The sequence below is a fragment of the Monodelphis domestica genome, chromosome 1 (genome assembly GCF_027887165.1).
Source record: "Monodelphis domestica isolate mMonDom1 chromosome 1, mMonDom1.pri, whole genome shotgun sequence".
NCBI classification, from domain to species: Eukaryota; Metazoa; Chordata; class Mammalia; order Didelphimorphia; family Didelphidae; genus Monodelphis; species Monodelphis domestica.
Window position 1 is genome coordinate 184,319,276 of NC_077227.1, and position 14,411 is coordinate 184,333,686.

Consider the following 14,411-nt stretch of genomic DNA (forward strand, 5'->3'; position numbering starts at 1 on the left):
TTAGCAACTTACCCTAGCAACTGAGCCTAGCAACCGTGAGATCCGGCGGCCGGAAGCCCGGGCTAAAAAAGCCCACTGAGAGTTTTTGGAAACTTGACACGCTTTCTGAGCCGGCTACAGCTTTGAGGCAGAGGGAAAACCCTCTGCCCTTCCTTACCTAAGAGGTTGAGGACACTCTCTTAGATTGGGGAAGGCCTGGGAAAAGAGGTTCCCCTGCCCCTTGTATGAACCTTCTTCCCTGCTTGGGAGAGTTTACATGGTAGTATGAGGGGAAAACCTTTTTAAAAAGCAGAAACCCTATAACGGCACTGTGCTGTTGGTGTTTAAGAGCAAGTTATTGGTTTAGTTGTTTTATTAGCACCTACGATTTCTTTGGTTTAGACTAGGACATTCTTAGGAACCTCCCCTACTTAAGCAATTATTCTGCAGTTTATCTTCTCTGAGAATTGTCTAGGGACACTGAAAGGTTCTCAAATCAGTGAAGGAATCAAAAGGCATTCATTTTGCATATATAATGATGCTAGGCTTGGGGATGCAGAGATTATTTGTTATGTATACATTATCTATCTACCTCTTCATTATCTAACCATTCATTATCTGTCATTAATTATCTTTTCAGAATTTAAGGCTTCTGAGACATGCTCCTGAGAACAACAGGCACATGTACCTGAATACAAAATACAAGGTGTCCCAAAAGTTTCAGCACCGTTTTAAGCTTTTAGGGACACCCTGTAACTGAAACTTGATATCTCATAGGCATCTTACTCTCAGCATGTCCAAAACTGAACTGATCTTTTCCCCCAACCTTTCCCTCTTCCTAATTTCCCTATTATGTTGAGGGATATCTCATAGACATCTAGGCTTTCAATTTGTGCCATTCTCAACTCCTCAATATCGAAATGCTAATTGCTACCATTTTTACCTTTGTAACATCTCTCATATATGTCACTTTCTCTCCTTTGACACTGCCACCACCTTTGTGCAATTATGATCTCCTGCATGGACTATCCCAATAGCTTTCTAATTGGTCACCCTTCCTCAGGTCTCTCCCCACTCCAAGTTCATCTCCCCTTCAACAGTAAAAAGTGATCTTCCAAAGTGCACACCAGATCATGATATGTACTTCCTACTTCCTTTATTCAATTGCAGACTCCCTATTGCCTACATGATCAAATATAAAATCCTCTGTTTGATTTATAAAGCCCTCCATAATCTGACCCTTTCTTACCTTCCCTGGTTTTTTTACACTCCCCATATTCCATCCCCAGTCACTTGTACTTTTAAAGTTTACACTGGCTTTGCTGGTCCTCACAAACAAATACTCCATCTACTGATTCCCAGAATTTTCACTGACCATCCCCATGCCTGGAACTCACCCCCTCTTCATTTCTGCTTCCTAGTTCCCCCACCCTCTCCAACAAACCATTAAAAAAAAAATCTCCATTAATGTTAGTGCTTTCTTTTGGTTATCTCCATTTTATCCTGTATATATCCTGCTTGCACATAGTTATTTACAGGTTGTCTCTTATGAGGTAAACTCCCGAGAGTAGGGACAGACTTCTGTTTTTCTTTGTATCTGCAGTGCGTTAGCACAGTGCCTGGCACGTAGTAGAAATTTAGTAAATTATAAGTTAATCGATTGACTACAAAGTAAATACAAGATAATTTAGTGGGAATAGGCACTAGCAGTAATGTAGATTTGGAAATCTCTAGTAGGGATGGTTCTTGAACTGAACTTTGGAAGCAAGGTAAGGATTTTAAGAAGCAAAAATAAGGTTCTAAAAGGGCATTTGAGGCCATATAGTAAGAGGCTATGCAGAGATAGAGAGAAAATATAATTTTAGTGTATGAAGAAGAGCATGTAGCCCAGTCAGGAATAATGTATAATAAGACCAGAAATGCAATCTGGGGTCAGATTATGAATGAGTCAGAACTAGTATGTGCAATAGTAGATATAGCTCTGGATTTGGAGTCTTGAAGAGCTGAGTTTAGATCCCAGTGGTGGCCCTAGGCAAGTCACTTACACTCTCTGGGCCTCAGTTTCATCATCTGTAAAATCAGGGTTTTGGACTTTGGTTTCTTAAGTTCCTTTCTAGCTCTAAATCTTTGAGCTTTAACTCTTATGAAATGTATAAAAATCTTCCTGATTGAGGTAGACTAGGCTTTCTAGCCAATCAGTCCACATTGCGATTTCATGGTAATCCTATTCTTTCAACAAAAATTTATTGAGCAAGTATTCTCTGAAAAGCATGCAGAGTTTGGGAGTTCCAGCTGTCTTACATATTGCAGCTGTGACCTATTTCATCTCTTTTGGCTTCTGTTTTCTTATTTGTTAAAGGCATGAAGCCTTGGGTGTCTAACATATAATCCAATGGGGCTCATGCATTCAGCTACCCTTCTGTGTAAATCCAGATTAAAATGTATTTGAGAAATATTTAATAAAATAAAAACAGCAAATAAATTAGATAATGAGCAGTTTTGTAAGGTAATATGTGATCCAAAGGAACCTTTATGTAGAAATTAATGGTACTCTTTTCTTTTTGAGTTTGATCCCAGTGGGTTTGACAATTAGGAGATTTTAGTCTGGGGTCCAAGAAATTTAAGTTTTAAAAATTGTATTTAAAATAATTTCTCTCCTTTAAAATCCTATTTTTATATATGTAAAAACATTCTGAGAAAAGATTTATAGGCTTCATTAGGCTGCTAAAGAGGTTTTTTGACATTTTGAAAGGTTAAGAAGTTGATTCTAGATAATCTCTAAGGCTTTACCCAGGACTTAATCCTTTGATTCTGCTTTGGGACCCCACTACTATGATCACCTGCCTCCCTCTCATAGATACGTTGATTTTTCTGCTTTTTGTCCTTTACTTGGATTACCTGTGCCCCAAACTTTGTTCAAATTCTCTCTCCTTCCCTTTGTAATGATCATAATAATCTTTCCCTTGGACTTTGCATAGCATTTATTTCAGTTAAATTACAAAAAACACTTATCAACTTATTAAGTGCCTACAGTGTGCAGGATACTCTATAAGGTATATCAAGATGAGAGGGAAAAAAATTACAGGCATCTTTGCCCTTGAGGATTTTATATTTGACTTGGAGGAGAGGCTGGAGAAACACAGATAAGCAAATAAACAACATTTGTGAATTAATATTTCTGGGTGACAGCACTAATAACTAGGGATAATGGAAAGGATCATGAAGGGAGCTAAGGATTCAAAATGTTAAAAGGAAGGAGTGTGTTCTACGCTTGGGAAAATGAATGTGTCACTAGATAGAATACTATATATAGCAAATAGTATAGTTTGGCTGAAAAATGGAATTTGTGAGGTGGGAAAATCATTTCTACAGTCCCATTTTGAAATGTTAAATATTAGATTATAATATTTTGTTTTTACAATAAATGAATATCATTTCTCTTCCTCTCTTCTCCCCCTCTGACCCATTCACTTTTGAGAAAGAAAGAAAAAAATTGTTACAAACTTGGAACAGATTTCAGCATTGGACATGTCCAAAAAAAAAAGCCTCAATATGCACCTAGGGTTGTTTTTGTAGGAAGCTAGCTCCTAAACTAAAATGCAAATTCCTTGAGGGAGGTATTACTATTTAACTAGGAGAGAGTTTAGAAAACACCAGGGATTTAAGAAATGTTAGTTGTACTAAGTCTGACTGAAAAGTCAATGATTATCTTAAAAGCCTTGGTGACAAAACAGATAACAGTTTTAGCAAATAATCCTGTCTTTGCAAATTGAGGGATTTAAGAAATTTTACTTGAGTTGAACTGAAAAGTCAAAGTTTATCTTTAGAGTCTTGGCAAAAAACCAAACCAAAACAAAAACAACAAACAATTTTAATAAATAATCCAGGCTTAATTGATTTTCCTAAATCCATATTTTGTCTTTTCTGAAAGATAGCAACTAGTGAAGAGTAAGACCTTTACCTAAGTGGCTCTGCAACAGAGTACTGGACTTAGAAGTGGGAAGACCTTAGTTCAAATCTAGTCTGAGACATTACTTAGTTCAGCGACTCTGAGCAAGTCACTTCCTTCACCCTACCATGTTTCCCTAAATTCTCATATTTCTTATAGTACAATAAGAAGAGCTAACAATCAGAGAAAGAGTGGTCAGAGAAGTGAAGGGTTCAGCATCATAAAAGTAGTTAAAATCAGTGTTAAATAGGCAAGGAGAATGACAAGAAAAGGCTATTGGAATTCTTGATTCTATGGCTGGTATTAACCTTCAAGAAATTAGTAGAGTCAGAAACCAGATTATTGGATTGGGTTCATGGACAGGAAGTGGACGCACTGAATATGCACTATTCTTTTTCTGAAACTCAGTTAAAAGGAAATAGAAAAAATAAAGGTAGCTGGAACAGGTTGGAACAGACTAGAGGGGAAAAGGATTTTTCTAAATAGGGAGAAGGGGACCTCCATACGCTGGGAGGGAGGAACCATTGGAAAGAGAAGATATAAAAGGGGATGGTGATAATTCAGGGAGTAGGTTCTTTGGGATGGTGGGAAAGGGTGAAATCAAGAATAGATTACTGTGCTAAAATTTAATATATGTTTTAAAAAATACTGTATGTAACAGATTCAGTTTTATATACAAAACTCATTCTGTTCTTTGTATGTGGAAATGGTCATGTTTATTTTTGTCAGATTCATTTAAAAAATAATAAAAATGGTGGGTCCCCTTTAGTTTCCCCATATAAAAAGGAGACAATAGTAGCACCTACCTATTAGAATAGAATGAAATATTTGCAGACTTAAAAGTCCTATATAAATATTAGCTATTGTTATTTGGGGTCAGAGGCCCCAAGTTCCAGTCCTACCTCTGTTAGTTAAGTAGGGTTTAAAGAAAAAACGTTGAGCCGTAACTCTCTAAGGGGCATCTAGGTGGCGCAGTGCCTGGGAATCAGAAAGCCATCTTCATAAGATCAAATCTGGCCTTAGTCAGGGTGGGACACCTCCCCACCCACCTTGGGCAAGTCACTTCATCCCGTAGGCCTCAGTTCCTCCTCAGTAAAATGAGCTGGAGAAGGAGTATCTCCAATATCTTTGCCTAGAAAACCCCAACATGAGGACCAGAATAGGACCAGAGAATAGGACTCAAGCATGACTGTGAACGCCACGAGTGGTAGCACTCCAACCAGAGAACTCCACCGTTCTCATTAAGGCGGGGTGTGTGCGGGATGAGGGACGGCCGGCGGTGTTCTAAGTCCTTGGCCTTTCTCCTTTCCGGGGAATTTTGAATTTTGAATGTTAAATGTTAATGCTTTACAGCGCTCTATAAACTACTATCGAAACGTCATTTCCCTCCCTTAAAATTTGACGCAAATTTTTCTTTGTGCTCGGAGGGCCCTTCTGTTGACTGGAGTGGAATAATTTATTTGCAAATGTCCGGGATATGCTATGTCAGTATTTCACTGGAATAGAAACGGTTATTGAAGGGAGCAGTGCCGATTAGACTCTAAGGGCCAGAGGTGGGTGGTTTTGCCGTGGAGGGGTGGTCCAAGGTGATAATTGTATTCAGACTTGGGGGGGGGGGGTGCTGGGGGAAAGCATTTCGTCTGCTCCCGGAGTGCTTCACGCCAAGACTCCCGCGAGGCAAACGTCGGCCGAGTACCTGGACCGCCGGGGGCTGAGGGAAGCCTCTGGAGGAGGGGTCAAGGGAGGAGCTGCAAGCTGGCAGAACTAGCCCACTCCAAATAGCCGGACTTCCGCGAGGTACTACTGCATGTAGTACCCGGAAGAAAGAGGCTTTTGCAGCTGCTGTCTGCCCCATGATTTTCTTGGGATCCTGCGTTGTTAGTGGAAGGCGCTGAAGAGAAGAGGCAAGACGATGGCCGCGGAAGGTCCCAGCATTCGTCTGATCCAGGTGGCAGAGCATCCCAGGTGGGAGAATGGAGGTCTTGTGCTCTGGTCTCCAGCCTCTGGCCCTTTTACTGTGTCTCGGGGTCACGCCCCTGCCCAGGCTCTCTCTCCTTCGTGACTGCTGCATTTGCTCTCTGTCAGGACCTTGTAGAATAATTAAAGGTTTCCCTGTTCTGCCAGATGACAAAACCGCAATGTATCCTCTCACTCCTCTTTTCCTTGCATACCAGAGGCAAAATAGATGGGGGGAGGGGGAGAGTTTGTGCCCTGAAGCAGAAGCACTGATTTTCTCTGTTATTCCGTCCCTCCTTTTTTCCTTTTTGGTATGTGAACTGGGAGCAGGCCTGTTCCACCTGAAGTTGTTACTCCCTCCCCACTTTTAGGAAGAATGCCAAAATACTCTTCTCTAAAGCCCAATTCAACTGCTTTATTGTGAAGTGACATTATCCTGGGTTCTTGAAGGCTGTGGCAGCTAAGGACAAATTCTACCAACCAGAAGTGATTTCCAGCAGGCCCCAAGGTCGAATTCAGTGTCTGTCATTTAAGAACCAGTTTCATTTCAGAAGTTTTCTGATTGTTGGTCCTAACAATTCGGAAGGATTATATACTGAAGACTGGAAATGTGGTGATCTAGGTTGGTGACTGGATCATCTGAAATATTGAGTATCTAATACAAGTATCATTTCACTACCATGTCCTGGTGGGGCACTGGGTGACTTTCTGAATCTCTTCTATTTTCATCACAAAAAGTGTTTTAGGAATTAGTGGTCTCCTGAGATTTCAGTTTCTGCCTAATGACAGCCTAATTACAGTCTAAATGGGTCATTGTGGGCAGTTTCATGGTGCCAAGGGAGGACATTTATATAAAAGACATTGAGGATATGGTATAGAAATTAGCTGTTGATTGTAAGGATAAATGAGTAAGAGTTTTTGCTTTTAAGGAGAACATTTAGTTTAATTAGATCATCTAGTCATGTATTCTATTAGTCAGTTTCATTTCTTGGAACTGATTTTTTTTGTAAGTATAGAAAAATTGGTCAATTTATAAGCCAAGCAATTGTTCAAAGTGCTGCTGCTATAAAGTTTGTAGTGTATCATTCTTCTTTGTCTGACTCAAACTCATGTTGAGGTGCCCCAATTCTCCTTTCTGTGCATCTGTGAATGGTAAAGTAGAGAGAATGCTAAAGTTATGCAGAAAACTAGGATTCAAATGCTGGTCTGATATTCACTAGCTTTGTGTCTAAAAACAAAGAATGGAAACTTTCTGAGCCTCTTTGTCTTCATCTGTAAAAAGGGAAAATTAATACTTAAACTGGTCTCATAGAGATATTGTGAAGAACATCAAGTGCTTTAATTTTTTTATAGTGCTTTAAAATTTGCAAAAAATTATTTCATTTTAGTTTCACTACAACCTTGTGAAATAGGTGCAACAAGTACTGTTTTCATTTAACAGATTTCATTTAACAGTGCCCTATAGTCTCAGAAGAAAAGTTTCAAATGCCTTGCCCATGGCCAAAGAGCTAAATGTGAGAGGTAGGATTTGAGCTCAGTGTTTATGATTTAAGTTCAACATTCTATATGTTTTAAAGCACTGTAGAAATGTTTTTGTGGACTTTTGTCCATTCCAAAATCTCTGTCTTGAAATTGACAAACCAACCTCTGGAAAGCAAGAGGAAACAAGTGAATCACTTTGATATTTCCAATGAAAAAGATGCATGTTGTTGATGTTGGAAACTCTGAGTATTTTCTGCTTTTGTTAGGAAAGAAGGAGAGAAATTTTATCTGTTTAATCTTGTAGTGGCTCCTGGTCGACACTTATCTTTTGGAGAAGGCAATGTCCTTATTTTCTTTGATTAGCAAAAGAGGAACAAGGATGGAACTGATTTCTTGAGAAGGGCAGGGCTATCTAACTCACCTCTAGTGGGGGAAAGATAAATATGGGATGCTCAGTATCTTTGATGACTTTGCAGTAGATAATGATTCTTGGTTCTTCAAGAACTATGAAATTTAAGAGTTTGAAATCTCTGGTTCCCTATTTTGGGAAATTTGGGGAAAATCCATATACTCAGCTGGATGTGGTGGAGAGAAGCTAGCTAATCACTCATACCTGTGAAGGGGTTTTTTATTACTAAGGATTTCGTAATAAAGGCAACTCTTTCTAACAGTGCAGACTAGCAACTATTCCATAATCTATTCTCTTAGAGAATTCTTTAGTGGCATTGATAGGTTGTCAGTGATGTTGTATTGGAACTTTTTGTGGGGCCCAAAAGGGTCAGTCCTCATTAATCTGGGTTCTTGAGATTGGGATTGAATGAGAGCAGTTAGGACACTTAAGAGTAAATCAAGGAGGGGGTAGCTGGGCAGCCCAGTGGATTGAGAGCCAGACCTAGAGATGGGAGGTCCTAGGTTCAAATGTCACTTGACCCACATTGCCTAGCCCTTACCGCTCTTCCATCTTGGAATCAAAGGAGTAAATCAAGGAGATAGCAAGTTGGAGAATATTTTCAAGAAATTCCTTTTATACATATTTTAGGGGAGCATTTATAAGCTAAACATTATTTGATGTATCTTTATATGATACAGAAAAGAAAGATGGCTGTTCATTAAACATAGGTGATTATACAAAAATGTACGTGTTGGAGAAGAATGTATTTTTAGTGACAGGAGACCAATAAGGAAGTTATCCTCTGAGTATAGCTAACTTCACTAAATTAGGGAAATCTGCACATACCAGGAGAACTTTACCAGGATATTGGCATTTTCAACCTTTAGATGCTAAGTCTGTATCAGTGAAAAGTGAAAATGAAGCATGGAAGGCTACTTAACTGCTGCAGCTGGTCTTGTAGTTTTTGGGGGATCACTTACAGCAAAATGGATGATGCAGAACCAGGTGAAGTTGATATGAATTGAAGCAAGGCTATGGAGGAGGGAGTCTCTGTGTTACCCCAATATGTAGGGAAGTTCCTGGTGCAATACCTGGGGAGTTAATAAGGGATATTAAAGCAAGGGAAACTGTCAACCTCAGGAAATTTTTTGAAGTTAGTCTCTGGGCTTCATCTAGAAAGGGTAATTTTGTCCATTTTTCCCACAGTGTCAGTGGCAAATAGAATAGATTCTTAGGGGCTGCATATCATCTTTGAAATCCACAAATTAAATTTTCATCTGTATTTTTATTTTATTAAACATTTCTCAATTATATTTAAAGAAAAACCCCACACTTTCTTTCTTAGAATTGATACTCCGGCAGAAGAGTGGTAAGGACTATGCATTTGGGATTAAGTGACTTGTTCAGGGTCATATACCTAGGAAGTGTCTGAGGCCAGATTTGACCCCAGGTCCTCCTGATTCCAGGTCTGGTGATCTATCCACTTTGTTACCTACCTGCCCCACTAATACATTTTAATCTGGTTTTGGCTGACACTCTTGAGTTCTGGAACCAGTATATGTTAGAGGCAGGACATAAATCCGGGACTTTTTGAATACAAGTCAAGCATTTTATCCATTATGATCAACTTTCTGGAAATATTAGATCTTTTAAAAAAAACCAAGCACCTCATCTTCCATCTTAGAATCAATAATATGTATGGGTTCCTAAGGGCTATGAAACTGAGGTTAAGGGACTTGCCTAAGATCATATAGCTAGGAAATAATCTAGATTTGAATCTAGGCCCTCCTATCTCCAGGTCTGGTTCTCTAGCTGCCCCAGTGGATCTTTTTTTTAAAGAAGTCTCTGCTTTGGACATAAATGCTTAATAATGTTTTTTAAAATTAAGTGGAACATAATGGACACGTTTAGCATGTGTGAAATACTTCTAAGAATTCTATGGTATTTTCACTTTTTAGAGAAAAATGGATATGATAGATGTAAGTAATACACATTACTGAAAAATGATATAGTAATTTCTTAGCTTTTCTTCCTTAAACATATTCACAGTTTTCCAGTGATACATATCTATGTATACATATACATGTCTGTGGCCACATGCTTAAACGTGGCATTCATTATTATTTTGTAGGTAGGTGGTAAAATAGAGTATCAGATCTGATGTCAAGAAGACCTGAGTTCAAATATGACCACAGACAATTAACTAGCTATGTATCCTGGGAAAGCTACTTAACCTTTGTTTGCCTAAGTTTCCTCATCAGTAAGATAGAGAGAATAATAGCACCAACCTCTTAGGGTTGTTGTAAGAATAATTTTGAGAGCTTAACAGCACCAGGAACATATCTCTTTATAAATGTTAACTATTATTGTTGTGTTATTGTAAGTATCATTGTTTGTCATGTTTTAGACAGGATAAGTGCTAGAGAAACAAAGAAAAAATGAAATTTAACAATCAAATGGGTTAACGTTATTTTTTTTCTAGTGTGCCCCTAAATGGAACATCTCACTTTGGCCAAGGCCCATCTTTAATTTGAAAATACACTGGCTGTTTAAAAGAGAGACAAATTGCTATATAAGGAACACAAATATACATAACTATGAAGTCTGCTTACAGAATGAGAGCAAAATTTTATAAACTGACAAAGCGCTTAAAAAAGAACAAGGACACAGAATTTTATTTACTCTGATGTACCCTTCTCCAGGACCCTTGAAAAATAACTTTTTTTTTTTCAAACAAAGCTCTCTAATAGTCCTATGAGATGTAAGTATTGGTTTGCCTGATTTTGAAGGAAAATTGAAGCAAAGATTAGATGACCTGTCTTTGGTCATGGTCACATCTTGCCATAGTTACCTTATCTCTTACTCAGTTCAGGGACCTTATAGATCAGCAAGATGTACCTGGGGCAGTTTTTCCATTATGCCCAAAGATTGAAATCCATGCTCATTCCAATGTAGTTAATACTATTTATTTGGTTCCCCAAGCTCAGTCATTAGCACTGCAATCAAGCAAATCTTAAGTTAAAAGAGCACTCAGAGCTCCACAGTCTACAGTTTGTTTCTAAGAGTTACACTGACAAATTCCTCCTGAACAGTGGGACCTTTGTGAGAACCCTTTTCATACTGAAAGAGCCCTGAGGTCATTAGACTGCTTTTTTTGGCACATTGAATGGCAGCATATTTTAAAGGCTAGAGTATTCTCAGTGACCAGTGCAGAACAATAGAAGTGTAACTACTTCTCAAATTATAATCATGAAATATTGTGTATTATTGGAGAGTTATAGGAGCAGAAACACTCTGAATAAATAGAACTGAATAAAAGAGAAGTAAAACAAAATTGAATCTTAGAATGATATAGTTGGATCTTCAGAGTTCATTTTGTACAACTATAACTTACATCAATATTTCTTCTCTCAATCAATAAATCAATCATCATCATCCAGCTTCCCTTGGAAGATTGGTTTTGATAAGTGGAACTTTCTATCTCTCAAGATTAATCATTTCATTTATTCATAGGAAGTTCTTCTAAGGAGACAGATTTCAGAGAAATGTAACTTCTAACTTATTGGTTCAAGTTCTGGCCTTGAAGGTCAAGAAGCATTAGGTTTTATTAACTCTCTTCTACATGACAGTCCCACTCTTAATGAAGTCTTCTCTTCTTCAGGTAAAACATCCTTAGGTTCTGCTGAATTATGGAGTACCTGGAATGCCAGGAAAATGATTGTGAACATTAATTGGCAGATAATAGGAAGTCAGTGAATGTTTTTGAGTAAATGGATGACATAACCAAATTTAAGCATAAGGAAATCTAATCTTTCAGGGATTTGAAGGATGGAATGGAGATGAGAAAGATCAGACTGATGATAGGAAGAGCCTTTACAAGGTAGTGCTAATAGGAATAAAACGTGTGAAGATATAGAAACAGAATGCACACAACTTTGTGATTGAGCAAATATTAGATTATCAATTTAGAACTTGAAGGGTCCTTATACTTACTAAGGGAACTTCTCTAGTATCTAACTCCTTCATTTTACAGATGAGGAAATTGTGCCCCAGAGAGGCTAAGTTATTCAAGGTCACCCAAGTAGTAAGTATCAAAGTTTGGATTCCAATACCAGCCTTCTCATTCCAAATTCAGCCCTTTCCTTTATACCACTTTCACATGATGGATAAGTAAGAAAGAAGCAACAAAGATAAAATGAAGGTTTGCAACATTTAATTGTAGTGGGAAAATAAATAAATCTAGTTTTGAGAAAGGAAATGGAATGGTCACAAATTTAAAATGAAAGATGAGATTGTATAATTTTCATAAAATTCAAGATTTAAAAATTTTGAGAGAAATTTCAGGAAAAGGAGCTTGTTAACTTCTCAGATCAAGAAAGTGAACTGTTTGGAGAAAATATCATAAAGAAAACTTCACTGCATCAGAAGATCCAGAATGAACTTTGGGATGTAACTGATTGAACTGAAGGGGATTGAACACATTTATTCTGAACATAAACTCTTATGCCAAAGGGGATTTCCCCCAGTTGGTTTTCTGTCAATGTGCCTTGCAAATATTGATTTTGCCCTCTTTCTTCTATTTCCCTCTTATCACCAATTATTGTAGTTTCTTCAAGGAAGTGCAATATTGTATGCACCTTTAGCTAGAAGATCTTTAGAGGTATAAGCTAGTTATGTTGAATGATTTATAATTGGGTAGATTAGTCTTACTTTACCATTTAATTAAATTAATTAAATTACCAATTAATTTACCATTAAGTATGAGGTAAGCAGGGGTACTTTAAGTTTTTGATTACCACTTAATGGTAAGCAGGGGTACTTTAAGTTCTTGATTTGATTAGCTAAAAATAGACAAGGGGGAGAGTTAATCCTATCTTCACAAGATGTTGTTCAGTATATTGGTAACTCCCACGATACTGAAATAAGAAGAAATGAGTTTCCTCTAAGTGAGTGGATCTTCAGAGGATTTATGGACAGATATAAACAGAAATCATCCCAGATGAGAAGATATAGAAGATTGCATTCTTCATTGAGAGAAAACACAAATATCAGTGAAAATCATAGATTTATCAAAATATCATAATATCAAGGAAATTAACAAATGTGGTTAATATTTTTCTGCTATTTAAAAAAGAAAAGTATTTTGTAGAAAGCTACAATTGGCTTTCTCTTTTGCCTTGTATCTTAAATAATCTCTAATGCATTTTTTAAGTTTATTTAATTAATTTAGAATATTTTTCCATGGTTACATGATTCATGTTCTTTCCCTCTCCTTCTCTTACCCCCCTCCCATAGCCAATGAGCAATTCCACTGGGTTTTATATGTGTCATCCAATGCATTTTCAATATCCCTTTCTAACAATTTTTATCAAACTTAGATGAGATCTTTTACATCATATCTTAAGAGCAAATCTTCATTGATATCATGTTGCAGCCCAAAGGATGTTTTAGATTATTCATAACTTTAATTCTTTTGAGATTGGGATATTCCATGAATTGCAGACATGTTTTGACAACAATAATCATTTTGAGGTTACCCATTTAATTTCTTATTTATTGGAAATGACTGATGGATATTTACTGCAATTTTTTGTTTTGAAAATAGTTCATATATGCTTTCGTGTGACTTTGGGAAAGAAAACTCCAAGTAAATTTTGGTTGATTCATAACAGGAAGATAATGCCTTTCTATTTCAAGGAAAGAATCACTAATAATAACATTTTTGAGTGCTTTAATGTCAATAAAGTATTCCCTTCCAAAAAAATTTCTGATATAGGTAATTTAAGTGTCATTATCCTTATTTTACAAATGAGGAAACTAAGATCCAGAGAGATCAAAATGATATTTCCAGTAATTACACCTAATAAGTACTGGAACCTAGATTTGAATTTTGGTCTTCTGGTTCTAAGAACAGTATTTTTCCCATTGTATTATAGTACAGTGATGCTAGTTAGGAACTGAAATATACATCCTTTTTTATCCTTAGAATTGTATGTTAAAAAATATTCTGAGAAATTTCATTTTGCCTTTTAGACTGCTAAAGATGAAGGAGATGTTTGTTTCCAAGTTTGGATCCATTCCTGAGTTTTATGTTCGGGCACCAGGACGAGTCAATTTAATAGGTACTTAGAAATTTGTGCTTTTAATTTTTTTGCTCTAAAATACAAAACTGGAAAATTCTAAATTTCCTTGTTAATATTTTACTCTCTATTTTTTCCTTGAGGAAAGAGGATTGAAGAAACAGATTTTATGAAATGCTTATATGGTTGTGGAATTGCTTAAGCTTCCCCCAGGGCTCACTTCTCAAACACATGTTTGAGACTCAGTTTGTCTGTTCATTCCTTCTTTTATGTGTTTGTTTATGCAGAATAATCTGAAAGAAATGCTTTTATGGAGTTGACATGACTTAGAAATTTTCTCTATGCTGTACTCTAAATCTATAGTCCTTAGTAAGTAATTTAGATAAAATTATAAAGTCATTCATTAGATCAGGAGCAATAGTGTTCTGGTGTTTAACAACTGGCTCCCTCCACCTGTACCCCGCACAAAACAATAAGTCAAGTCCTAATTTGTAGAGTCTGTTGATTTCTAAAGTGCAAATGCACATACTGAAAATCTAACAGCTGACTCTTTAGAGCCAGTTTGAGCATACCT

The 14,411-nt window shown here is 37.0% G+C and overlaps 1 protein-coding gene across 4 annotated transcripts in view; it reads left to right on the forward strand.

The window, feature by feature from the left end:
- The first annotated feature begins 5,306 nt into the window (after positions 1-5,306).
- Positions 5,307-14,411, forward strand: part of GALK2 (galactokinase 2) — a 210,383-nt gene continuing 201,278 nt past the window's right edge. The window contains exons 1-2 of one of the 4 annotated variants that reach the window (XM_001369845.4): positions 5,307-5,893; positions 13,791-13,879. In XM_001369845.4, coding sequence (XP_001369882.1) covers positions 5,841-5,893; positions 13,791-13,879 — 142 coding nt within the window. In that variant the 5' untranslated portion in view covers positions 5,307-5,840. Of the gene's footprint in view, positions 5,894-5,969; positions 6,507-13,790; positions 13,880-14,411 lie in introns of those variants that run through there. The other 3 variants (XM_007479936.3, XM_056810173.1, XM_007479935.3) reach the window with 3 other exon arrangements.